Source organism: Triturus cristatus, chromosome 3_1 (assembly GCF_964204655.1).
Source record: "Triturus cristatus chromosome 3_1, aTriCri1.1, whole genome shotgun sequence".
NCBI classification, from domain to species: Eukaryota; Metazoa; Chordata; class Amphibia; order Caudata; family Salamandridae; genus Triturus; species Triturus cristatus.
This window is the reverse complement of record NC_140583.1, coordinates 63,334,862-63,362,410: the sequence shown is the minus strand read 5'-3', so window position 1 is coordinate 63,362,410 and position 27,549 is coordinate 63,334,862. Positions and strand designations below refer to the sequence as shown.

General features: G+C 42.6%; 1 protein-coding gene across 1 annotated transcript in view; it reads left to right on the top strand.

Moving 5' to 3' along the window:
- The window catches only part of LOC146859709 (1-aminocyclopropane-1-carboxylate synthase-like protein 1), a 164,897-nt gene that overhangs the window by 34,722 nt on the left and 102,626 nt on the right, over nucleotides 1–27,549 (top strand). Inside the window, exons 3-4 of the mRNA XM_085643455.1 lie at nucleotides 3,108–3,167; nucleotides 4,169–4,239. Of these exons, the coding sequence (XP_085499581.1) occupies nucleotides 3,108–3,167; nucleotides 4,169–4,239 (131 nt within the window). The remainder of the gene's footprint in view (nucleotides 1–3,107; nucleotides 3,168–4,168; nucleotides 4,240–27,549) is intronic.

The following is a 27,549-nucleotide window of genomic DNA, read 5'->3' as shown; positions in this document are numbered from 1 at the left end:
TTACTGTCCGTTTAAGTGTCAAAGAGAGAGGGAGAGAGAATCGACACACAGTGTCACACAATGAAAAATGCAAAGCTGGAGAAACAAACTCCAGCAATGACAAAGACCTGCCCATGCATTTTATGAAATGACAAATAAACTGTCATGGTCACCTTTTTAGACAGTGGCTGATAGCATGCTTGGTAGAAGAAACCTCGAATCTACGAAAAAATAGTCTCAAGTAAATCCTCCAATCTTTTGATAATTTTGGCATGGGCAAAGCAGATGAGTGATAGATTTGAATTTGTCAGCATAAAGTCTACAACACAGACATGAATTTTCTCTCCCAGCCTCCTTTTAGATCCACAGTTTGAATGTGCAGAAGGCTAAACATCACGCTTAGTGTGATTGTTGCTGTCTTTTATTACTAACCTTCCCTAAAAGAGGAGTTTCTATTAGCTTCTTAAACCAATCTTATACAATTATGATCCTTTGGGCATTTTTTCCATTATTCAAATAGACATAATTGATTTAAAATATGTTTTAAATTTTTTGCCCAGGGGCTGGTCTTTGATGGAAATTTCCATCAAAACGGACACTTCTCAAGTTCTGACAAAATTGCATGTGCAGTGTTCCTAATTCAAATCTATTTGAGCTAGAGAGCATCTGTTCGGCAGATTAAAGATTTCTTGAATACAGTTGCTTGAAAATGTCAAGCCCCTGATTGAATCCATCCCCAAAATCCTAGAGCCCTGTATGTCAGCGATGGAAGATATCTTTGGAACTAGGGACCGTAGAATAAATTGTACTGAACAACTCGACAAAAGAACATCTAGTCTTCCTAATGAGAATTGAAGAAAAGCTGATTTTATCTTCAATGCATTTATTTGAGTTTTGGGGTCCTTTTTTATCCTGCTAAGCCCATTTGTATTGTTAGGAGTCTTCATTGTCAATTTTGTCCTGCCCCAAGTTGCAATTCTATCAACTTCCTAATCTTCCTAAGGCTGTGATTCTGGTTTTGTTCATACCCACCACCAAGACATTATCTTTGTTGTACTTGTGTAGCGAACCAAGTGATCGTTTTAAATCAAGTGTGGTTGTGCGTAGGATGACAGTATCATCTGAATACTGTAGTCAGGGGGTATGCTGACCTATTTTCAGCAGGAAGTTTTTAACTCTTCGTATGCCTTCTCCAAAGTTAGCTACATATAAATTAAACAGAAGTGTCAGCATGCAACTCTGCTTCAGACCGTAATTTGTTGCAATTATTTAGTTATTTCTGAGAGTTCCCAACTTCTACACATACCCACGAATTAAAGTGTAGCATTTGAATGATGGCATTTAGGAGTCTGTCAGATGTTGCCTGTTTGATGTGTTTCAACTATAAAAATCCAAGACTAACCCTATCAAAGGTTGAGAAATAGTCTAAGAAACAGGAATACAGTTTGATTCGTGTGCCTCTTAGCTCGTTTCTGGTCCAACACATTTAAAATAGTGATGTTATCCAAGCTCTCACATACCTTCCTAATACATGACTGAAAAAGCACAAAGGGTTAGCTTTGGCCACTGAGACAATTGTTCCAAGAGGATATTTGTTAACTGCTTAGTATCATTATGAATAGCAGTTATTCAATAAACCTTTGGATTGGCTCTGCTCTATTTAAAATTAGGACGAAGGACCGAAAATCTCCTGGAATCAGGGATAGTTGATGATTTCAAGCAAGTTGAAATAAGAGTTGACTGTGGTCTTAACCAGAAGGCCATAAATGCTTTGAATATACTCTTAGGAATTCTTTTGAGCAGTGGCGGCCCCCTCTAATAAAAACTGGTGAGGTAGCCAAGGGTGGGGGGGGGGGCGAGTCCTACAGGTATGGGGGAGCAAATATAAAAAATCACTTACCTGCCGGCCGCTGTCATTCCTCTGTTATCTTTTGTTCCTGACTCGCTTCAGCACACAGGACAGGTTCCCAGACTCCCCATAGCCAATCACGACACCTCTGTCGTGATGGTAATAGTATTTGGTCTGAGCTGCCTGGTTATCCGCTCAGACAGTGCCTGGGACTGTTCTCTACCTGGCTGTGCAACACAGTCGGGTGGAGAAATGCTAAGTGCGCAAGACGGTGTGATCGTCCTAAGATGGCCGACCAAACTGTCATGTGCACTTGTGGTGCCCACCGTTCCTCCTCCCTGCCTATAACACCCCAGCCCCGCCTGCCTTAAACTGGCACAGTCCTGAAAAATTAAATGATAATAACATTGTGTTGGCATCATTTTATTTTTCCTTTTTGCACTGCTCAGAGAGCAGAGGGGCGACTCTACTCCGCCTAAACGGCAGATCCTCAACGGCCATTGAGGCTTGGTGCACCTGATGAGCAGGTGACTTGCAAAATATTTTTGACAACTGTTTCTGACAAATAGCTAAAATGTATTATTTCAGTGACATCCCATCATAATAAATCCAGTGTTTGGTAAAAGCACTTGATGTTCTACTCGTCCCTCTGCCTTTATTAACTCGTTCTTGGGACGCTCTTCCTTGCAAATCGGCAGTTAGATCCCCAAACTGCTACAAGTCATATGCTTCTGCTGATTAAGTTCTATCACCCCATCGTTTTAACCGGTGCTCTTGTTCTGCAAACCACGCAGCCCTGTTTTTTAAAATACATTCTTCATTTCCTTTAATGCCGCCACCTGATCCACACTGACCAATAAGTGTTTTGATTTTCATGTTATGTTGTTAATTTGCTGTTTCAAGAGTAAACCTTAGAACTAAGCCAGTAGGTAGTAAATTTCTTCGGTAAAGAGTCTTCTTTGGGACTACACTAGTTTTCTTTTCAGTTGAATTATGCAGTATGGCAGGGCATCCAGAGACCATAGGCTGTGAATGCTGGTACCAGGCTTGCAGTTAAGCATCTGTTGATTATGAAGTTACCTTTCTTTATCCAGACTATCACTAGCTCACGAAAGACACTCACATAGGGATTTGCAAGGATTCTCAATTGAACAGTGTGCTCATTTGGCTTTTTTATTGGAGAGTGGGTTCCATAGTGTTCCATGTTAATGTATCACAGCTAACAAATCTGTACTATAAACCAGAGTATTATAACTTGTGTTTTCGTCTATTTCCCTAGGGTATAATTAATTTTGGAACCAGTGAAAATAAGCTTTGTTTTGACCTAATGTCCAAACGGGTAAGTTCTGTAATCATGTTGCAAGCTTGCCCGAGGGTCATAAGCTGAATTGAATCCCATTCTAATACTGGCAACGACTGTGGTTAATTTTAGCTCATGTTCCATTAACAAGCTTCGAAACTTACCGTCCACCCCACAGTAGTGTGACATACTTGTCTTTTAGATATTTCACTTTACTGTGGCATTCGTTTGTTTTTTATAGTAGGGCACTTGTAACCTGGGCTACTGGAATTATGCGATTTTGTGGCTGCATCGTTTTCCGCATAATTCTGGAGTTGCCATGTTTGCCAAATAATCCATCATTGTCAGCAAAATCGGCAGAATTTAACCCAAAAAAATATGTTTCTAGCTCAAACGGTTCAAAAGTTACTAAGAACTTAGCAACACATGTTGACCTGGGGAGGAAGCCCGTTTGCGAAGGTTGACTGGTCACCTTTCAGTTGCTTATTCTTATATTTGAATGTTAAACTGGTACTATTGAAATGCAGCCTGTGCCCAGACATTGCTAACAAGTGCAGAAATCGCAAACTAATTAAGTAATACTATAATATAATGTGCTGCATTACGCTACATGATTTACCTTTTCTTGTCACATAATTTAGTCAACCCATCCGCATAATTTGGCCCTCCTTTGCTGCATAATTCCAGTGGACCTGCCTGTAACTAGACAGAAAGTGCCAGTCTTTTCAGTCACATTGTATTGTAACTTTTTGCTGCAAAATTTATAATCTGCTTATCTGTGATCAATTATTGATTGCAATAATCCTAAGTGAAAAACATAGTCAAAATGAAATTAAGGTTTTGCCACAAAACCAAATAAATCTCATAATGAAACTGTTAGATTACAATGGAAATCGCCTGTGTATTGCTCATAGCATTTCCTTTTATACACCACTGAAAAAAGGCAGTTTTGAAGACCATCCTGGGCATAGGGCAGTGTCGCTGGTTTCATATTTGTTTTTCTTTTTCCTCTTTTTTGTCATCACTGCTGGATATTGAAGTTGACCCAGAGCGACATGAACCACATTGAACCCCCACTTCTGCAGTACCCAGACTGGAAGGGCCATATGTTGTGAGTAGCTGTCAGTACCTGTGTAGGGTTTATGGTATACTGTGATTGAGGCACAAACGAGGTGTCTGTATGCATGAAATGTGTCCCAGCTGCATGGAGCTGCAAAAAGCATGCAATGGGTTTAGAGGTGGCAGACTTCAGCAGCTCTTACATGTTGGGCTGGCATATCCATATTCTCTAGCTGTCATAAAGGAAAAGTTAGATTCAGTTAATGGCATAGAGGTGAAAATTAACTTTGCTTACTTTTGTCGCATGGGACCAAAGCAAACATTGTCATCAATCACAACTGCACTTCCTATATGTCCATGGGATGACCAAATCAGCAACAGAAAACATGTAACCAATCAACCGATCATGGCCAAACACGTGAGGCTCTTCACAATCAATCTGTTTTCTTTGATCGCCATCAATTCATATGAAAATTTGCATTCCATTCTTCCTCCACTGCTCCTGTACTGTTTTGTACATGATACCAAAGACACAATATTGAAGAAAACGTCGTCTCTGTAGATGATGTTGTCTTCCTCGAATGGAGCTCCTTTAGCTGGCCAACTGGACAACGTTAGTAGATCTACATTCACATCCCAGAAATATGTATGCGTGCCTAGACAATCTTATTACTTTGACTAGTTGGCAACTTATGGGATGCTGCGTAGTTGAGGTCTATTCTATGTGCATGGGGACTACATTTATTTTTGGTTACGTAGGCTTTTACCTCCTGCAGACAACTAGGACAGAAAATTTAGGCTGTTTTTTAGGTCTGACTCTGTGGGATCAACACCTCTTTCCAGGCACTCACACATACATCTTCCAGATTGAGACTGTAACTTTAAAAAAATTCAGGGCATAGTCCAATCACAAAGCACATACACGTATCATCAGTCATTGATATATGTTCCATTGACAGTGTGTACATCAGCATTTTCCGCAAGATACCAGTTGCATCATCCGGCCATTCATAAATCCCGTTCCCCCTCCTCCCTCTCAATCAGAGATCTCCTCAACCTGGTGCCTGGGCGGTTCACAGATGTATCCCCTGAACTTGTTCCATGCCCCCCATATTCTCTCCCATTTTCGGGGATATCCTCGATTGATGTATGCCGCTTTTTCCGCCACCATGGCGGCATCCATGTCTCTGCACCATGCTGTGAGTGTCGGCAATTCTTCTGAACCCCATTTTTGGGCAATATTACGCTTCGCGATCATTATCCCCAGCGTAGCCCAATCCTGTGCTGGATGGAGACTGTTATTTTTAAACTATTCCAGAAGCCTGTGCTCATTGGTACAGAGCAGACCCTCCTCCAAAAGTCTTGAGACCCGCTGTTGGCTGCAATCCGCAACACTACACATCATATCTTTCCATCCACAAATAGTGGATGATGGTTCCCCTCAGGATGTGCCAGAATCGAAGCCTACTGGGGAAGAAGAAATAGAGAAACCTACAACAGTTCTAGTCATCCTACAACAGCTACAGAAGAACAGAAAATATTACTTGAGAATTCTCCATTGCTGTGAAAAGATTCATATTTGCCTTCAGCCTCCACGATGATGAGTCCAGTGGGAAGGCATAATTCCTTGCCGGTCCTCAGTTCCTAAAATTGCCTCCACAACTTCTGCTTCCCGGGTTCGAAAGGTTCTTCTCCTTTACAGAGATCTCCTTGTCCAGGCAAAAATGCAAAAAGGTCTTGGTCGGCTATTAGCAAACTCCACCAACCATAAACCGATCTTTACAAGGGAAAACTGCAGAATATTCATCTAAAAACCCTCAGTAATTGCTCCAAGAGAATATGATGAATCTCTGTTCCCTCAACCATTGGCCCTCGATGGATCTGGAGGAGAAAATCCTGCCATAGATTCCTTCTTTTTAAAACCTTGCCCGCAGTTAAGACTTCTGAAAAACTGGCCCCCAGCTAAGAGGCCTCACCAAAATCTTTGGGTCAAATACTTTATGGAAGAAAACCTTGGCCTTATCCATTGAAGATATTTTCTCATTTCCAAACTCTTTAGGAAAGGGGTATCATACAAGCAATTCTGGGTTAACAGGCCCACTTCAGATGTCTCCAAGTCCTCTATAAGAAACATCACTGCTTGGAAGAGATTGTGCTATTTAAGTTACCCAAGTAACAGATAACTTGCTGAACTCATCTGGACAATAAGCCTGGGTCATTGGCTGTGTCCTAAGAATCTTGTTTGATGCCCCCAAAATGTGTGGGAGTTTATGAGACCTTAAGAGTAGTCTATTCCTTTTTTGGGATCCCTCATAAACATACTCCAGAAATACATTTGTATATCTATAATGGGCCACTTTATCTTCCAAGTAGGGGTTATGCAGTCTGCTATGAGCCTGCTCCTGATTTCTTTATAACGGCTAGTGCAGCTCTATGTGCACACAAGAAAAAGTTGCCACCTTGGCTAAGAGGACCCATTATACGAATTCTGGGGATGATGCAAGTAATCACTATTAAATATCCCTTTGCTCGCATCATCCGTGACCCTGCCTCTTGGAGTATCATCCTCCTGGTGCTGAATGGCATCAAATGTCATCTTTATCAAACCTTTGACTGGAATCCATGGGTGTGACTTAATCCTTTATGTCAAACTCATCTCACCAAAATCCTCATCTGAACCCTTCTCAGTTGAGGTCCTTAGGAGAAAAGTTATCAGGGGCACTGTGGTCATCACACAACTCAGAACTTACACCCTCCCGAGTAGGGTGAGCAGGATGCAGTCCTCTACTTAAGCAGGAAGGCTTCTTTAAAAATTGTACAACTATTTCAGGAAGGGTCATCCTTTTGCTTGGCTTTCGATATTTTATGCTACCCGATCTGCCCTCTGACATTTTTGGTGCTCCTCAATTTGTTTTTCCTTTGGGCGAGGTGTGAAATAACTAGCCTGGAGACCAATTTCAAAACTTCTTCGCCCAGTGGTACTGAGTCTGCAGAAATTGATTGCTACACTGATGGGTCCAGAGCCTCCTCAACACCATCCCCTATTGTGTGTGATGTGTATCTTTCATCATAATCATCAGGTCCTGCATGAAGGGGCCTGCACCACTCATTTGAGCCATCTTAGCCACACAATGCTAAAACACCCAGATTGTCCAAGAGGTACCTTCCCTTTCACTAGATGTGGTAGAAATGCTTAGTGGCTTAGAAAACGACAACGAAGAGTTTGTCTCCAACTATGAGCTGAAAATCAGTTTAAAAAATCAGAAACTGAAATACATACTGTCACACTGGATCTAGACCAGTAACACCACGTCATGGTGCACACTGCATGATTCTGGAGAGTCACAGTGCTCACTTTCGGAGCACTGAGTGAGAACAACTGCCTAGATGTGCGGTTGTGTAGGCGAATCCTGCTGTCACCACTAATAGAAGAGTGGGGCTGCGTGGAGGCAGCAGCTGCATCTACAACACTCCATGCCGTCTGAAAAGTACTCAGGTGCTGCCTCCCAAGAAGGATTGTAGTGCTCTTTCCCACAGCCACAAGAAATGAAATGAAAGAAGCATTCCAGCACTGACAGCTGTCAAACAGTAGACACCACAACCATACTAAAGGAAGAGCCAAGTTTTTAGCAATTTACGAAAGGCCAAACAGTTGGACTCCTTACGTAAGTGAAGTGGAAGAGTATTCCACATCCAGGCGGCATTGTAAGAAAACAGGCGGCCCCCACTTCTAGCCTTATTGATCCTGGGAACTACGGCAAGACACATACGTCCGAACGCAGGTAAGGCCGGACAATGGAGCAGTTGATGGAGTGACCCTTCCATGCTAGCATCTTGTGGACAATACACATGGCCTTACAATGAACTCTCTCCTGGACGGGGAGCCTGTGAAGAGATTTCAAGGCTGGTTTTGCAGATTGACGGTTTGGGATTCGAAGAAGTATCCTTGCTGCACAGTTTTGCACCATCTGGAGTTTTGAGATGGTCGCACATGGGGCTCCTAAATAAAGAGCATTCCCGTAGTCCAGGCGAGAAAGAATGAGCGCCTGGACTATAAGCCTTCTTTCCCGAAAGGGAAGAAGTGGGAGGACTTTGCGAAGCATCCTTAGGATGCCGTAGCAGGAGGCCGCAACGTTCCACGTCTGTACCTTAAAGCTCAGATCTTGATCAAGCCAGATGCCTGGACTTTTCATCTGGGTCTTGGGAGCAGGAACGGAGCCCAGACAGGCTGGCCACATTACTTCTGCTTTAAAAAGGGAAGAATTTCCTAGAAGCATCATCTGTCTTTTCTCCATTCAACTTCAAATATGAGTGATTCATCCACTTGGCTACCTCTTCCCAACAGGGACGGAGGCCAAGAGAGGAATTGTCAGGAAGGTTAAGTGCCACGACAAGTTGAGTGTCGTCAGCGTAGGTCACTATATGCACCCCTAAAGGAAGCACAATCTCCTCTAGTGGGCTCATATAAACATTGAATAGGGTTGGACTCAGGGAAAATCCCTGAGGAACTCCGCAGCGGAGGAGCATCAGTTTTGAGGCGACATCACCTTCGCAGACATGGAAGGATCTATCTTCCAAGAATGATTGCAGCCATGCTATGGCTTCCCCAGTCACCCCCAAATTTATGAGTCTATGGACCAAAATTTGGTGGTTAACCGTGTCGAAGGCTGTACTGAGGTCCAAGAGGATAACAACGTTGGTGCCTCTGGCGTCCAGAATCTTCTTCAACTACTGCTAGAAGGGCAGTTTCTGTTCCTTGAAGCTGTCGAAAGCCGGTCTGTTAAGGGTGGAGAAGATTATGGGACTCCATGAATGCAGAAAGTACTGAATTAACATGTTTTTCCACCATTTTACTGATCCCTGGGAGAAGTGAGATGGGGCAATAGTTTCTCAGGAGATCAGGGTCAAGGCTAGGCTTTTTTAATATTTCCTTCACCATTGCTCTTTTCCACGGAGGGGGAACCACTCCAGTAGAAATGGAGGCATTAATCAGCTTCAATTTAATCGGGGAGACCGTTCAGGGCGCTTGCTTCAAAATATTAGGTCGAGCTGGGTCTCTGGGCGACCCACTCTTCACGAGTGCCGAGATGGTTTTGAATGACTCAGAGACCATCAAGGGAATTACCTCCAAATAGTGTTCCCTGCTGTGAGGACTAATATCCAATGTTTGGTGGTTGTTATGGCTATCCGCAAGGGGAAATGACGTATAAATGGCTTGGATTTTGTCACAAAATAAATCTGCAAGATTGTTACAGCGTAAGTCTGTAGCGTCAGATGTAGCTGGGAGGAAAGGGGCTCTGAGCAGTTTTTTCGCAATGCGAAAAATTTCGCGAGAGGATTTAGCTGGAAAAGGAAATTCTTTTTTCATAATATGAGGCCTGAGCCAGTTTAATTTCTGCTTTGTACATTTTAATAGCCTCCCTATATTCCAACTTCTTATTTGAGGAGAAATCCTTTCTCCAAATTATTTCGAGTTTCTTGCAGGTTTGTTTTAGCTCCCGAAGCTTGGGAGAATACCGTGCCATTCTGTGGGTCCCAACTTTCATCTGGGTCAATTTCTTTAGGAGAACCCGGTCTAAAGAGCTTTCTATCCGTTTATTAACATTTTCGTTAGCAGTAATGGGATCTGGGTCAGGGATCGGCTTAGTTTTTTCTAAGGCCGAGATCCATTGTTCTGAAGGGAGTTTAGACCAGAGACGTGGCATTGTTCTGATCGGCCTGGTCGATGGCGTGGCGCAGGTGGGGTCCAGATAAATGGAATAAGAAAATGATCAGACCAGAGCACTGGAGTGGGTTCCCTTCCTGCTAATGCATCCATATTGGAGAAAATAGGGTCTAGTAGGTGGCCCTTCACATAGGCTGCAAGGTCATTAATTACCTCCGCTGCGGCCATATGTGAGGGGTCATAAAAATGAAGATTAAAATCCCCCATAACGTGAAATTAGCGGGGGCACTGGCTAGATTAGCAGCCATATCAGGCAGTAATTTACAAAACTGACCCAATGCCCCCAGGGGACGATAAATTAGAATGCCTGACAAAGTAAGTGTGGGTGCAAAACCTATCGTAAATGAGAGGTTCTCACAGTCTGGTAGCGGACCTCTGGAAGTACGACAGGTAAGTTGACTTTTATAAATGATGGCGATCCCGCCACCTTTACCTGAAATCCAGTCTCACCTCCGAATAAGGTAGCCCGGACATCCATAGTCACCTGTCCTCAGTTCTCCCTGAAAGGTGTTTCTAATTTGGAGCTCCACCCATTGAGAACAGTGTGGCACAAACATACAATGAAAAAAGAGATGTGAGTAGAGCACTTTACTGGGGCTGTTGAGCTGCAAAGAAAGTTTGTTTATGAAGATTCTGACTTACTAGACCAAGAACGGTTGGATTGATTGACCTATTGAGGTAACTTTTTGTGTTGTTTTGTTGATTCCCATGGACTAACATGAAGTGTTGTTTTGAGGGTCATGGTCTTGTTCATAAACGTACGTTTACAACCAAAGTTACCTTTTTCTTTTTTTTTTTTTTAACTTCTGCCAAGAATTTACAGAGGAATTCATGCGAGCATGCACTCTTTTACTACTGCAGATTTCTCTGCCATGAGGCTGGAGAAACCCTCAATATTAAATCCTATTCAATGGCTGGAATTGGGCGTTCCAATGCATTGTTTGCCTTGAAAGGTTCGGGCTGTAAGAAACATACATGTTTGTGGGTTTGCTATACTACGATCTGGCCCTTTCCACCTACAAATTGGTAGAAGATATACTGGTGCCTAGGCCTCGAGTAACTACCTTTCCATGTGGGAAGAAAAATCGATTACTCCTAGACATTTGGTAATTTTGTAGGAGACTCCTCCATGAGGAAAATGTTTCTCCACCGAGGAAAAAAAGCTTGCATTTGCACAGGATGCTCTATTCCCCCTATGTGGAGTTCTCCAGATATAATTTCCAGGTGTACGACTGGGGAAGTTGATTTTTGACCACTGTCCATAAAAGCGAAAATAGAATCTTGATTGTCTAGTGTCTGAAACCAGGAGACTTAGATTCCGTTACCTGCTTCATAACAAAACACTTTTATGTGATCCTGGGCAAATCACTATATCTCCTTCCACTTCATTTTCGTTATTTGTGAGAATGAATACTGGTATAATGTGGGATTTAAAAAAATAGTATAGACAAGAACTGCTCCCCAAGGAAGTTTCTTGTGAAGGATTTTTAATTATTTCTAGCACCAACATATCATTATGTCTAATATTTAATTGTAAATAAATTTAAGATGTTTATAAATGATCCACGAATAGTGGATGTAAGAATACAGGTGTTTTTGCAGATGCCCCCTACTTTTTGGCCCCATTTGGTCTACTAGAAGCAGTTTTACATCTCTGACAGAGTACTAAGGCTTGCTAACTAGGCCCCAGTGTCAGTGCTGTCTCCCTAAAACTGTTACGTATGAATTGGTAACCCCAATTAGCAAAGGACTTTAACCCCCTTATAAGTCCCTAGAATATGGTACCAGTTGTACCCTGGGCATAGGTGTTAAAGGGATCATCATGGCCTGAAGCACTGTTTGTATCACCCTGAGTGACCCAAGTAAACTACTGACAGCAGGCCTGCCATTGCAGACTGCAGAAGCAGTGTAAACAGTTCGAACTCAACTTTGCCCTCACCATGTGTGACAAAGTCGATCCACTATTTTTAATATATATGCCAGTCACCTCTAAGTAATGCCTCCTAAGCCTAAGAGGCAGAGTGCATTATGTTTTAGGTGTGGACATGTAAGTGCAAGCTTATGTAACCCTATAGTGGTTTTTACCATTAAAGGGCCATATAAGTGACAGACGTCCCGTAGGATTACGCGGATTGGCACCCAGGCAATTCCGAGGTTGGCAGCTCCATTATGGTACCTCTGATGTCCTCTCAATGATGACACAGTAGGTTGGCAGTAAAGGTAAACTGAGCTTTATTTATTACATCTCATCCAACCACGATCAATGGCTAACTGTCTTTTTCCTGACAGTCCGTTCATTCCATTCCTGACTTCAGCACATTCCACCCACTCAAGGTTCTGTATGTCCTATGTCACACTTCCACCTTCCACAATAAATAAAGACTCCCACAAGAAAAAACTCATACCCACCATCACCTTCTTATTAATATTATTCTTTTTTTTTAAGAATTATCCCTTATTTCTAGAAAAACAAAATACAATGCTAACCTTCTCAGAAATAAATAACCCAAGGAAAACAAGATGATGCTAAAACATTGGTATCTAATATCACAGAGGATGGATCATTAGAATTTTCATTAAAATCACACAACAAAATCATTGAGATATACAGGCTTCTTAATTTCTCTAATACTCCTCCTCCTTTGGCTTGTTGCCACATTAGAATGCCTTTTCCACATTCCAGAATCCCCACTTTTCCTCCCAATCTGCTGCAAATTAGGATTGCAAACACAAAGTAAGTCTGACACTTGTTGGTGATCTACTACTCTGTTCTTGTTCCAAATTCGACCATCATGTGTATTGATGGCATTCTTGAAACATTTCACTACTTGTAATTTCATTATAGATTTGAAACAATCAGCACAACCTGTAGGTGCCATTTTTGTAACATAATCACCAACGTTGACCTCTACATTCCTCCCATTCTTGTTTTTATCAAAATTGTCCTTTCTCTTGCCCTGAGCCACAATTTTATTTTCTCCGTCCATTTACCCAACACATGATTGACACAACCTTTGTTCCAGTGCATCCAACCTCGACATACTTTTGTGGATGGAGCGCTCCGTTTGAACAACTCAGACGGAGATTTTCCTGCGGAAACATGTGGAGACATGCGATACCCTGATAATCTGTTGGATAATTCCTTCTTCCAATATAGACCATTAACTCTCACCAACTGTATGTCTTCCTTCAACGTCTTCACAATCCTCTCAGTGCCCCCATTAGTTTCAGGATGATATAAGGCTGACCTCATTTGTTTAATCCCACATTCTTTTAAATATGCTTCCCTCTCCCGAGAAAAAACTGCACACCATTATCAGTAACAAGATACCATGGGTAACTTTCACGCTTAAAAATGTTCTCCAAAAATGTAAGCACTGTAGAGGAGGAAATATAATGTACACAAGACACTTCAACCCACCTAGAGTATAAATCCATTAACACAGGTATGCAGGGAGTGGCATGTACATCCCTTACAGGTCCCAAAATGTCTACTGCAGCTTCCTCCCAGGGATACTGTGGCAACTCCATACACACTGTGGGAGGTTAATTTGTTCTCAACCCTTTATCGCATGCCACACAGTCTACACAGTCCCTAATCATGCATTCCACATCATGGTCTAATGCTGGCCACCAAAAGTCTCTTCTAAGCCTCCCTTTTGTTTTAACAATGCCCATGTGCCCTTCATTAGCAAGTTTTAGCACCTTTTCCCAAAGTTTCTGGTGGAATCAACCAGGTCCCGCTTTAAAAAAATGCTTTGTGAACTGCAAGTTTATTCAATAATCTTCCCCATTTTCCTTTGTGAGCTTTCAACTCTGCCCTATTAGGTCTGCCAGAGTTTACCACTCATATTACAAGTTTCATTTCTTCATCCTTCTGTACCTCCTCTACCCATTCACTCTCTGTTATACCTCCTTGAGTAATCTCGCATACACTCACCAAATCCTGTAGATCAATATCATCAGTTTCATCAACCCCAGACTCCCTTACTATCAACTAATAGTCAATAGCAAACAGTCTGATGCATAGTTTCTAGCACCAGAAACATACTGCACATCTAAACAAAATTCTTGTAGTCATACAATCCATCTCCCGATGTGTGACAAGATAGTACCCAAAACAGAACTAAAAATTGATCCCCCTTCAAAAACTGTTTGAATCTGTTGACAGACCTATAAACAGCAAGTGATTCCCTCTCAATAGCAGAATAGTTACATTCCGCTTCTTTTAACGTGGGAGTAACACAGGTTACCTATTTTATTTTTACATCTTTGGTTTGAATGAAAAGATCCCTTCGCACTAGCATCACACACACTTCCTTGGTGTAATACGTTGGATCAAATGCCTGTAATGAAGGTGCATTGCACAATACATTCTTTACCCTTGTATATTCATCCACACACTCCTTGTTCCCAATGAAATTCAACTCTTCTTTAGCAGTTCCCTCATGTTAAATGTCTTACTAGCAAAGTCTTTAATACATTTGCTATAGTATTCCACCATGCAGAGGAAGGATGACAATTCTTTCTTAGACTTAGGCTCTTCCGTGGACTTGATGTTTCCACCAGTTCAGTACTTGGTCTTATTCTAGTCTCCGAAATCTAAGTTACTGACTTCACTCACTCCAAATTTACATTTCTCAGTTTTCAGTGTGAGTCCAGCTTCCTGTAACCTGTATAACACCTCCCTCTCTCTGTGATCATGTTCTATGTTCGTAGATCCAAAAATCAGAATGTCATCCTGATAACGTTTCTCTCCAGGTACTCCTCTCAAGATTCTCATCATGGCCCTCTGGAATACTGCAGCAGCCGGAATCAGTAAAAATGCATCCTTTTGAAACAATACACTCCAAACGGTGTTACAAAGGCTGTTAGATCCCGAGAGCCCTTATCTAGTTCTATCTGGTGATATGCGGAGACCAAGTCCAGAGTTGTGAATACCTTTGCTCCAGAGAAAGTTGCAACCATTTCCTCATTATTGGGCAAAGGGAATTTATCTACCACCACATCGCTGTTGAGGGCTCACAAGTCCACATAAAGATGCAGCTCCTCATTACCCTTATGTGCCACTACTGTGGGGCGAACCGTTCTGCCACCTCCACTGGTTCAGTCACACCACTCTCACATAGTCTTCCTAATTCTCTTTCCACAGCAGATTTTGTATTCATAGGAATCCTCCTGACTTTATCTACCACTGGTTTCCCTTACAAACTTACTGTTCTTGAGTTCAGTTTCATCTATCTGAACTTGAGGTATTTTATTGGGCTGCTGACTTGCGCCCAATTCCTTTTGATGAGTCCATCCCAATAAATCATTCCTTTGACACAACACATATATCTTCTCACTGGCATGTTTCTTACCAATCCCTATGTCAGCCTTGAAATAATCCTTTCCATCTCAATTTTTGTACCTCCATAACCACCTGGTTTCACATCCATGTCTGATAATTCCTTCCATTAGAAAATGTATTCATAAATGTTTGATTGGATGCGAAATTGATTCATGAACACGAATCAAATTTCATTGAAACTTGTACATCATCAATGGTTACTATCTCTGAGGGAAGCATTTTACTCTCCTCTTTTATTTGGAGGACAACTTCTTGACATGTTTCATACCTTTTTCTCTCTTTACTTCTGTATGCTTTCTTTCCCCTGTACCTACAGCACTTGCTAAAATGACCCCAGATACCACAGTAATAACACATCTGGGACCAGGCTGGACAAGACCTATCATTAGCCCTGCGACCTTCAAGCCCACATCTGAAACATATACCCTTGAAATCTGCTTCAGTCTTTTTGTCACATTTCACTCCTGATTCCACCTTCTTGGGAAAACTCTTATGTGTTTTCACTGCAAATACCTCCACCACGCTTTCCTTCTTAGAGCACTTTAAGCCCTTTTCTGTCTTGAGTTCTTTCACACATGTCCGCATATGTGCAACACGTTTAGCAATAATCAAAACCTCTTCCAGTGGTGGCTCTTCTTTCATCCACAACTCCTCATGTATCTAGTCTCCATTGCAAGGTAATACAAATTGGTCCCAAATCCTCTCTTCAACTGAGCCTCCAAACTTGCATGTCTAAGCTAGTTTCCTCAAACTTGTAACAAATTCCTCAACAGACTCATTCAGACCTTGGCTACTCAAACCAAAATGGCACCTCTCGAGAATGGTACTGACCTGTGGCAAGTAATGAAGATCCAACTTAGTCATAGCTATTTTAATTTAATTCAAATTACGCATCTGAGCTTGGCTCGATTCTGGTTAGTTTTCGAACACATCTTGCCCTTCTACCACCACACAATGTAACAGGAGTGTATGCATCCTCTCTGCACTTAGATTTGTACAGCACACGGGTGCATAGTTTTCAATCACTTTCTTCCGTTTCGACCATATAATTAAAGATTTTCCCAGGAGATGTTGAGAAGAAAGGAGGAGGCGTGACATCCAACATGTTTCCCTTAGATTTACAGTTTGCTCACTTTTGATTATACACCCTTGTCGACAAATCACAACACCAAAATGCTAAACTTGCACAACCAAACTAGTACTGGAGTGTGTGTAACATAGACGTATACACCCCAGTAAAGATAAAAGAAAAGGGGCTTAAATTAGATTAAATGAAAGGTGTGCATACCACCATTATTCAGAGTAGTGAATGCACAGATAATTATGAGGGTGTTTATGTCACCGTTATCCCAACTGTCATTGTCTGCCAAACTTTGCTGAAAAATCATTCCTGGTCCAAAATGTCCGCCGTATCCATATGACCCAATGAAAATACACGTAGACTAAATAGTGTGCACTGGCGCTGCTTCAAATTTGACGTTACTGGCAAGGAAAGGCAGGCTCCGCCCACAACGTAGTACGCAGATCCTCAGGCCGGTGATGAGTAGACACAGCACTCTGCTACCGGATGATCATCTGAGCGCAGCCACACACATCATTTGGCGCACCTCCATCAGCATTTCTGACTTGGCTGCAACAACTGTTCAGCACGCGACCATCTATACAAGCGACCATCTGTGCACACGGCCTGCATACTCAATCACTGACCTTCTACCAAACCCAGCGGCTGCCCGGAGCTTGAGCAAAGCCCACAATAAAGTACTTACTTAAAAAAAAAAAAAAAAAAGAATTTAATTTTTTAATTTTTTTATTCAGCCAGTAAACCATTACAAGGAAAAAGACAAGGCAAAAAAGAGAAACACACGGTATGTTCAACATGACAGGAAATGAAGACATATAAAACCAAAAAAAGCAGTGTGGGAGAGATGTACATAAGGCTCTATATAACATCATGAAACAAAATACTACTGGATACACTATTATAACCCAAATATGTATCTGTCTGTTTGACGTCCCCTCTGGGAGGCCCGACCTCCAGTGCATTATTTACATCCAAATTCCATCTACACATACTAACTATCCGGCACACTTCCCATAGGGCTATAAAAATAGCTATTTACGGATTAGAAAAAGAGGATAGGATCTTTCCCGTCCGGACAGGGCTTAACTAAGATCTTATGTTACCGGTGACAGAAATTCCGATAGAGCCCCCCAGATCTCCCCACCAAGTTTACATTACCGTGGGCTTTTAATGGCGTATATACTAGTCTCGAGTTTACAGATAGCAAATAGCCTGCCTCTCCACATTTCAAATGTAGGGGGCTCTTTCTGGCGCCACAATGAGACTATACACAGCCTTGCTACCGCGACTGCAATATATATTAAGTATCTGTATATATACATTCCATGTGTGGGCGTTTTATCCTCTATAACCCCCAACAACATAACTAATGGGGTTATCTCAATATGTGCCCCTGTAACTTCAATTAGAAATGTCTGCATCCTATCTATCAATGACTTCAAATCTGGACATGTAGCAAACATGTGAACTATATCTGCCTGTTCCCCCCCACATCGAGTGCATTTATCCTCATTTACGCCACCCCAACGTGCAATTTTAGCCGGTGTATAGTATGAATTGAACATGGTTTTGTATTGTTGCTCTTTCAAATTAGAGGATATTAAAACATTTTCGGCTAGGTAGATAGATTCTTGTAAAATATTCTCTTCTGCCAACACTCTCATATTCCATTTATCATTCTGTGCCTCAACATCATCTTTTTGTAAATCGATAAGTACCTGATATATATTCCCAATTTTGCCCCGAGCCATCACAATTTCTAAAAGATTGCTTTTCTCAGCTAAACATAAGATGTCCCTCCTTCTGCACCAAAAGTTCCGGATCTGCAGGTATTTGAAAAAATCCGATTTGAGAAGATCATATTTAATCATCAATGAAACACCACTACTGTCTACCAGCAGGCCCAAGGTTGTAATACCTTTGCTTCTCCATTATTCATGATACCATCTAAAAAAATAGGTGGAAGTAATGCTGCTGCATCCGTGGGTATGTACTAGTTTATTTTACCAATATTTAGCTGTCTCTTTATTTGGCGCCAAGCCTTATAAGCTGCCTGGAGCACCTTGAAACGAGTCTTCTTATAATAACTTGGCTCTAGAATTTAAAAAAATGTTCTTTCTGTCCTTGCACCTAATAATAGCTGATATAAATGAGGCACGTCCCCTCGGCTTTCGCCATTAGTTCCCACCATTAACATTCCAATGTGCTGCAATAAAAAAACCTAATAATACTATTGGAAGTTTGGTACTGCCCATCCCCCTCTATCCTGTGGCAGGGTCATAAATTTCAGTGCTCGCCGGGGCTTCCCTTGTGCCCATAGAAAACTATTGCAGATAGATTGTAGTCTCTGCATTGTTTTCTAGTAATTTCAAGTGGTACTGCCATAAAAAAATAGAGGACCTTTGGGAGCACATTCATTTTGAGGACATTGCATCTTCCCAGCAACGACAAGTGTTTTCCATCCTATCCAAATCTCTTTTAATCTTGCTAAGAAGAGGTTCCCAATTGATTTTAACCATCGTATCTATGCAAGCATTCAAGTGTATTCCCAAACATAAGGCCTCCTTTAGAACTCTCTGGTCCCTAAATTGTGTTTGTTCAGTACAGATTACCTGTGTATTGGCTAATTTTAATTTATAACCTGCACTCCTCCCAAATGTTGCTGCCAATTGTTCCATCTGCTCCAGTGTAATTGCAGGATCCGGTGAAACTATTGCAATATCACCTACATAAGTAAATATATCAACCCGCTCCAACCTAGTGCCTACTAGTTGTTCGTTTAATCTATGCTCTAATAGGTTTAGGAACGGGTTGATATATATCGCAAATAACAGGGGGGAGCAGGGGCATCCTTGGCGGGTGCCTCTTGATATAGTTAAAGGATTTGATTCTAACCCTAATGTACATATTCGTGCCTTTGGGGATTTGTACATTGGCCTAATTGCCCGAATAAACCCTGCACCAACACCATGCTACCTAAGTGTATACCATAAAAATTCCCATGAGACACGGTCAAACGCCTTTTCCGCGTCTAATAATATCACCCCGCAAGGCATCTTACGTGTATTGGCAATATCTAGCAATGTTGTTACTCTGCTTATATGGTTGACCGTGTCTCTACCTGGTATAAACCCATGCTGGTGAACTAAAACTAGGGCCTTAATAACCTGCGATAGACGTGCCGCTAACATTTTTGCGTAGATTTTACAATCGCAGTTTATTAAGGATATTGATCTAAATGATCCTGGGAGTGTAGGAGGCTTTTCTTTTTTTTAAAACACAATAATGCTTGCCTCATCCCAGGATAATGGAGCAGCCCATTTTTGTGCCTCCCGACACACCGCAAGCATATCTGCCTGAAATTCTGATAGCAATAGCTTATATATTTCTAGTGGAAGTCTATCAGGCCCTGCAGCTTTTCCCATAGCCATTGAGCCCACAGCATCTATCAGCTCCTGCATTGATATGGGTTCCTCTAATGTCCTCTTATCTTCTTCATCCAGGATTATCCTGTGAGGGTCCTTATATAGCTCCTCCTGACCATCTATACTATGATCATCCTCGAAATACAACTTCTCGTAAAATGTTCTAAACACCTCTAGGATACCCTCTGATGTTTCTATTGTATTCCCTGTCAAATCCTCAATTGCCACTATAGTGTTCTTAACCTCCTTGCATCTGATCTTTTTCACTAGGCATCTGCCTGTTGTTTCCCCAAACTCATAGCAGTCTTTCCTAAAAAGATGGTATTTTTTGGCAATATCTTTAGCCCATTCCTCATTAATCTTAGATTTGCCCCAAGCCACCTCTGTTTGTGCCTGTGCAATGTCTGCCTTATCATGTACTGCCTCGAATAGTCTACATTCTGAAAGACGTAATTCCTCATATAATTGCATCTGATATTGTCTGAGTTGTTTCAGTATACATAGGCCAAAACCCAGTATCTCCCCCCTGAGTCCTGCTTTCATTGCATCCCAGACCGTACCTAATTTAGTAGAGCCGCGATTTATAGCCAAAAATTCTGTCACCCATTTACGAATATGAGCAACAAACTCCTCATTTAATAATAGTTTTTTGTCAAAAGAAAATGTACTTCTAGGTCGCGTTGAACCAGACATTGCAAGTTTCAGTATGACTGGATTATGATCCGACGTTATACGTTGATAAATCAATATTTGTGCGTCTTTTAGGAGCGTTTTAGCTATAAAAAAGTAATCTAATCTGGTGAGCTTTTGGTGGGGGCACGAGTAATGCGTATACCCTGGTTCGGGGTGATTTAGCCTAGGCCATACATCAACTAGACCATGTTCATGGAGAAGCTGTTGTAGAGCTTTATAAACTTTGGGTTTCTTACCAACATATTTATCTCCTCCGGGCCCTTTAATGATCTCTTCACGTTGAATATTAAAATCGCCAGTCAAAATCACTGGAGTTGCCCAATTAGCTAATTCCATATTGAGATGTTCCATAACTTGCTCATCATCATGATTGAAACCGTAGACAGAACATATTGTGCAATTCTTATTAGCCACAATACATTCCATCATGTCCCATCGCCCATTTTTAACTGCAGCTGTTTTAGTCGTTTTTAAAAGACCCTTTTTGGACAGTATAGCGACCCCACGAGTAGTGGTCCCTTGTGTGATACACACCTGCATCTCCAAACCAAGCTCTCTCAAATAGTTGTGTTTGTTCCAAGGGACATGTGTCTCTTGGATACAAACTATATCGGGTGACATGTTCCTTATTCCGTAGGCTACTCTTTGCCGCTTCCCCCTATCGTTGAGGCCCGCACATTAAATGTGCACACTGTTAAACCTGCCATCGACCTGGTTTGGGGCAATATATAGCCTTTCCTGCCCTTCTTGGCTGACTCTTTCTATCTTTTCTTCAGGAATCCTAAAACGGCTACTGGCTTTTTTTACCAATTTTACCCCCACACACACCCCCCCTCTGGCAGCCTCCCTCCACCCCAAACCTTGGAAACCGCCCCCCTCTCCTGTCCTGCCTCCCCTGCCAGTGGAAGCCACCTCCCCCTTCCCCAACATGTAGGCTAATAGACCCCACGGTCCACAGTGATGGATAGCCTCGCTGCCACCCCTACCCCCGTGTCCCCCGATGCATTCTACCTTTGTCTCACCCGTATGTAACACACTTAAAAAAACACCCTTTAAAGATTGTAGGGGAAATTACATAGACATACAGAAAAAAACAATTCACACTCAGTTATCTTAGAGAAGCAGCGCAGGGATGTGGAATTCCTATAGCCCGACGCCCGGGACATATTGTTTGGGGTCAAGGGCAACAAGTTTCCATGTGTATTAACCCCCTACATCACAAACCCTTTGACTGCCAGTTTATAGTCCCACATGATGGATCAGGGAAAGCATTGCCTGCAGTTAAGGTAATATGTGTCCATGTTTTAACACTGTTCAAACTTGTATTTATGGTTCATAAATGCAAAACCTTTATTTTTAGGGTGAGCGATCTAAGTACATGTTGTAAGCTCAGACTACTACTGACAGTGGTTAAAGTATAAAAATGGGTGCACACGCTTTCATTGTTTAGCACGGCTATGCATACTGCTCCCAGAATGCTCTCTGATTAGATGCAAATATATGGAGACGCTTAAAAGCAAGATTGATTATTCTTTGCTTTCAACACAAAATGTTCACAAAAAAAGCAAAAACATTTAGCTAAACTACTGTAACATTTTAGGTAACGTTTTTCTGCAGCATCATTTAGTAAAATGTGTTGATGCATGCTAGTATTTCCCAAAAATATTCATAATGGAAAATCACTGTAACCAGTTTTAATAAGATTATGGAAAACATAAAAATAAACAAGCATTGGTAAAGCCAATAGGTCTGAAATTGTTGGTCAGTCTTTTGGTTTTATCAATGCGTGACTTGTTTTGGCATGTTTTTTGTAAAACCTTATTGGTGTGGGTGCTGCTGGGCCCTCATCATTATAACAAACATTGGCAAAAGCAAAAATTGTTTCGGTCTCAAAAAGCACACACTGTCACAGTAGTTCCTGGCACTGAACAAAACGACTGTGTGTCAATTATTCTCCTTGTGAAAGAACAGAATCCTGTCATTCACAGTGAACCCAGCCAACTGACAGAGAGAGACATTTTAATAAACACAACATGCCATGATTAACGCCAGACCTAATTAGGGGGCCAATTATTAAGTAAAGTCTCAAAAGTGCACTTATGTCCTTGCATTAAGTGCAGATATACGACTTTCCTGAATTCACAAGACTTTACAGAAGTGGGCCAAAAAATAGTACTCCTAGAAAATATTTGTGGACTGAATTTTAGCATGAGCAAATATGCATGTGTAGATTTGCTCATGCGAAAATCTGAGCGTTTGCAAGTTTACGTCCCCTCCAACCACTTTTTTCCCAACCCAGGAAGAAGTTTTATGCCTGCCATTGTCAGGAGTAAATATCCAACCTTTCTCAGTATGGGAAAATATTAGAGAGGAGTTGGTGAAAACCCTTAAAACATGTAAGTTAGTAGGTTTGCACAGACTCAAAAGGGCATTCCAACCCTGGAACTGTTGCTTAACCCCTTCGATGCTGCGCAGATTCCGCCGCTGTGCTGACGGAATCTTGCGCGGGTGTGGTCATGACGGAATGGTTCCGTCATGAGCACAGCTCAACCGTGGGTCATGACGGAACCATTCCGTCATGAGCACCGAAGGGGTTAACTTCAGCGCCAGTATGTAGATTTGCAGAAACGTGGCAACATAAGGGAATTGCTAGTATTCATACTCTGCTATGGAAGGAGCCCTGGCATATTCAGAGAGGCTATTTTGGAGCTCTTATATAAGAGTATTACTGCCATAATTTGTCACTGCATTACATGGCACAAAAGGGACAAGTGGATTTTGTTACAGGACAAGTAGATTTATGAAGTAACCTGCCCCATGGACAAGTAGATATTTTATTAAATTCCACACCCCTGCAGCGCAAACAATTTGTTACTTATAGTATCTGCATATGACCATCATTACATGTATTCTTTCCCTAGTGCTTAATCTCTTGCAGATACTCTTTCGCCTTCAATTCAGAGGAGAAAAATCTCGTTTTATCTTTATAGATAATTTTTAATTTGGCAGGAGCTAGAAGAAATGCTTGTGCCCCCTTCTCTTGAAAAGGCGCAATTAGTTGTCTAAGTTGCCATCGTTTTTCCACAGTAGTGGGGCAAAAATCAGGACTGCTTTCCGCTGTCTGTCTGGCCTAGCTAAGTCAAATAGTGCCTGTCTGGCCAAGTAGTTAGAGAGACATATCAATATAGCTCTAGGTCTTGTATTGGCCTGATTGTGTTTTACTTGAAACGGGAATCTGTGGGCCCGCTGTATCTCAGTTTCCCAGGACCATTGGGCTAGCTCAGGAAATGCCCCCTCAACCCCTTCGGGTATACCAAGAATTCTTAAATTGTTCCGCCTTAGGCGTTTTTCCATGTACTCAATCTTCCAGGATAAGTCATCCCTATGCGTTGTTAATGCCTCGGTTGTCGTCCTCTGTACCACCATCTCATCCTCTAAGGTGGAAATGCGGGTTTCTGCTTCCGGTATTCTTTCCCCGATTTCAGAGCATGTTTTGGTCATCCGTCGGACAGAGTTCTGTAATTTTCTACAGACACCTTGTGTTTTTAAACTTTCTGCCCGACTTTCTTCCCTATGGGCCATCATTGTCTCGTATATAAGAGTTAGGGAAATACCTCCCGATTGCTCTACTGCCCTTCCCACGGAGTGCTGGCCTGGATCTACTTGACCACTAGCTTGATCTGATATCTGTGGAACTGTTTTCTTACATATAGTCCCGTAGTATATATTCTATCCCTTCTTCTCGGGGTTTCTTCTTCCAAGCATATACTGCTAGTATCACCTCAGTGTCTATTTGATAGGTTGAGGAGATCCTCGGATACCTGCAGGGATTCATCCCCCGAAGAGCTCGAGTGATCTGACAATGAAAAGAAAGGACCGTCTATATCTGGCTCTTGTATATTGGTCGCCTCAGTCTCTGACCCAACATTAGAGCCTCCTCTCTGCTCCTGGGGTAGTCCACCATCAGCTGCTGTCACCACTCTCATTTCCGGGGCACCCAATTTATCCGGGTCTCTCATTATTACGAGACCCCCACTGCTCTGTCTATTTATTAGACAGTCAGAGAAACCCTCGGATCTCTCCCTCCCTACTCCCATTATTTCAGTCAAACTTAGTGCTGTAGCCCCGGTTTGCGCCTCGCTCACCTCAACAGAGTTCTCCAATGTCTCTCCCCCCTCAGCGGTGTCTGTGCTTTGATTCTGCTTCCCTCCTCGCTTCGCCGCCAGAAATATTGCAGGGGTGACTTTCTTTTGTGCTTCAGCATTGCCTGCTGAACCATCTTTTGCAGTCGAACCACCTCGTTGTTTGTTTGGATCGTTTTGGTCGCTTGCCACGGCTTTGCTGAGTAGCGGTGCATTTCCCCCAACAGCTCGCGTCTTCCCTGCTCTCAAGCTCTTCGGCGGTATCCCTTCTTGTATTCCAGCCAGGCCGAGGGTGTATCCACGCAGCACCAGGGACCGCCGTAGGGCACACCAGACACCGCAGGACCGGGATCGCAGCAATCGCGGAGAGCCGGCCACAGAAAGACGCAGCGAGGTAAGGAGCGCCCACAGCATTCCACGATATCGGTATCTTCACTCCTCTCTCACTCAGTCTCCTTATTCTTCTCTACAATGCGTCTCCATATGTCCGTATGGCGATCCGCTTCGCATCAGGGTGAAGACACGGACGGTTGGCAACGAGCGCTCACTCGGCCGAGTGAACAGCCGCCATCTTGCCCACAATCACCCACAATACAGTACTTTCTGTTCTGCTGTCATGACCTTCCCAAAACCGCAGTATAGCTTCCTGCTTTTCAATCTCCCCGCAGTGGATGCCAGAAAACTGTCACTCTGTCTCACACGAGTGTCCAGAAGAACGATGTCTGTAATAAGTATCGCCTTGTTCAGGTGTCCAATCGTATTCCAAACTTGATCCCATCCTTGTTGCAAGTAAATGTGATGTCCTTTCGATGATGACACGGTCGGTTGGCAGTAAAGGTTAGCTGAGCTATTTAATACACCTCATCCAACTGCAATCTATGGCTAATTGTCTTTTGCCTGACAGTCTTTTCATTCCATTCCTGACCTCAACACATTCCATCTTCTCAAAGTTCTATATGCCCTATGTCACAGTACCACCTTATTATGTTGAGTTTGGTATCAAACAACTTACACTCTCACCCCTGACATGAATTACGTATTGAGGGCTATGTGGCTTGCCCCCAGGTGGCTGCCTCAGAGCTTGCCCATCTTGTTGCCCAGCTTCTCTGTGCTCTGGCTGGCAGCCCGTGCTTGCTGCGGCCAAGTCAGGATTCTGACCTCCTGCTAGGCAGTGTGTTCACGCCTAGGAGTCAGAAACAAAGGCCTGGGCAGAAAGGAGGTCGCAACTCCTCCCTCCCAGGAAGGCTAGTGAAGTGGTGCATCAAGGCGGTGAGCTTCAAAGGCTACACTACCTCTGATATGCAACAGGGCGGACTCCCAAATGAGGAAACAACCCTCCCCCTGCCCCACGCACATTTGCACATGGGCAGATGGGAAATTTAGTATGCAGGACGTGTGTACACATTGAAGGCTAGCCACACCCCTAGGGTAGCCTGCCTAGTCTGTCCAGCTAAAGAAGACCTCTGCCATTTTTAAAATTGGTAGAAATAGTGGGTTGTGGGTAGAGAAGGTGGCCTACACCCCTGGATGTGATCACCTCAGGAGCGGACTAGGTGCAGGTACCAGCAGCCCTTTGTCTACTTGCTCCCGCACTACTAACTCCCCTAAATCTAAGAGCCACCCCTGATACCACAATCTCAGCTGTGAATCAACTTGAATCAAAGAGGACAAAGAAGAGTCCTGTGTCTATGACAACAGGACTTTGCGCAATCAAAAGAGGGATACTCTGTCCCTGTGGCAATGCTCCTGCAACTCCCCTGGACTAGTGGCACTTGTCCCCTGCAAACTGCATTTGACACTGCATCTCGAACGAACACCATCTCCGTGGATCCCGTTTACCACCAAGGACAGTCAGGAAAACTCTGCACTCAGGGTACATGGGCCAGGTAAAATGGAACTGACTGTCGTGGCCTGGTCCAGGGTCCCGCATGGCCTTTACCCTCAGTGGGATCCATGTAACTCCATCTATAAATGACCGATTCTCACTATCACTTTTTCTCATTGACCGCAATGCAAAACGTCTGCAGTATTGACTTGCTGTGACTTATGTTTTCTTCTAAAACCCAAAATTCCATTTAAATGTATGCTTTTCTATTTTATTTGATGTGTAAATAATATTAACAGATACTTTATTTTTATAAATTGGTGTTATATTTCTATTATGTTGTCAATTACATACTGCCCATGTTGGTGTTCTAAAATGCTTGACACATGTTCCTCTAGTAAAGCCTGACTGCTTTTTGCCACTCTACCAGGACGGAACTAAGGATTTATTGTTGTAAATCCAAGTACCATCTTTGGCGTATTTATTTATTTATAAAGTTTTATATAGTGCGAACTTGACCCAAGAGGGTATCAGAGCGCTTTACAATTAGGATCGTTGTGTTAAAAGTTCCATCAGTTACAAGAGCATAGTAAAGTACAGTACACATAAACAATATTGCAAGAGATCATAGAAGGGAGGGGAGGAAGGAATAATAGCCAGGAGACGAGGAGGAACAGTGCCCAATGTCCGGCTGGGTAGGTGACGGTCAAGGGGGAAACCGGGGCCAATCTCCTCATTAGCTGTCTAGCAGCTCCACCGGGCATCAGCCATGTTGTTCAGGTCTCAGCGTTAAGGAAAAACAGTTTTGAGTTTATTTGATTTGAGAACTTTATATAGCACAGGCTAGACCCAAAGGTATTTGAGTGCTTAAGCTGAGGATCGTTGCATTACAAGGTACATCTAAAAGGGTTTATAAAGCACTGGCTAGACCCGGAGGTATCATAGCGCTATACCAGAGGAGCATTGCGTTACAAGTTACATCAGTTAAAAATTGTGTTGTAAACAAACAACGAGGTTGAGAGAATTTGTAGGAAAGGAGGAGAGGAGGAACCATAGTAGGGAGACGAGGAAGAACTGTGTCCAATGTCCGGCTGGGTAGGTGACGGTCGAGGGGGAAACCA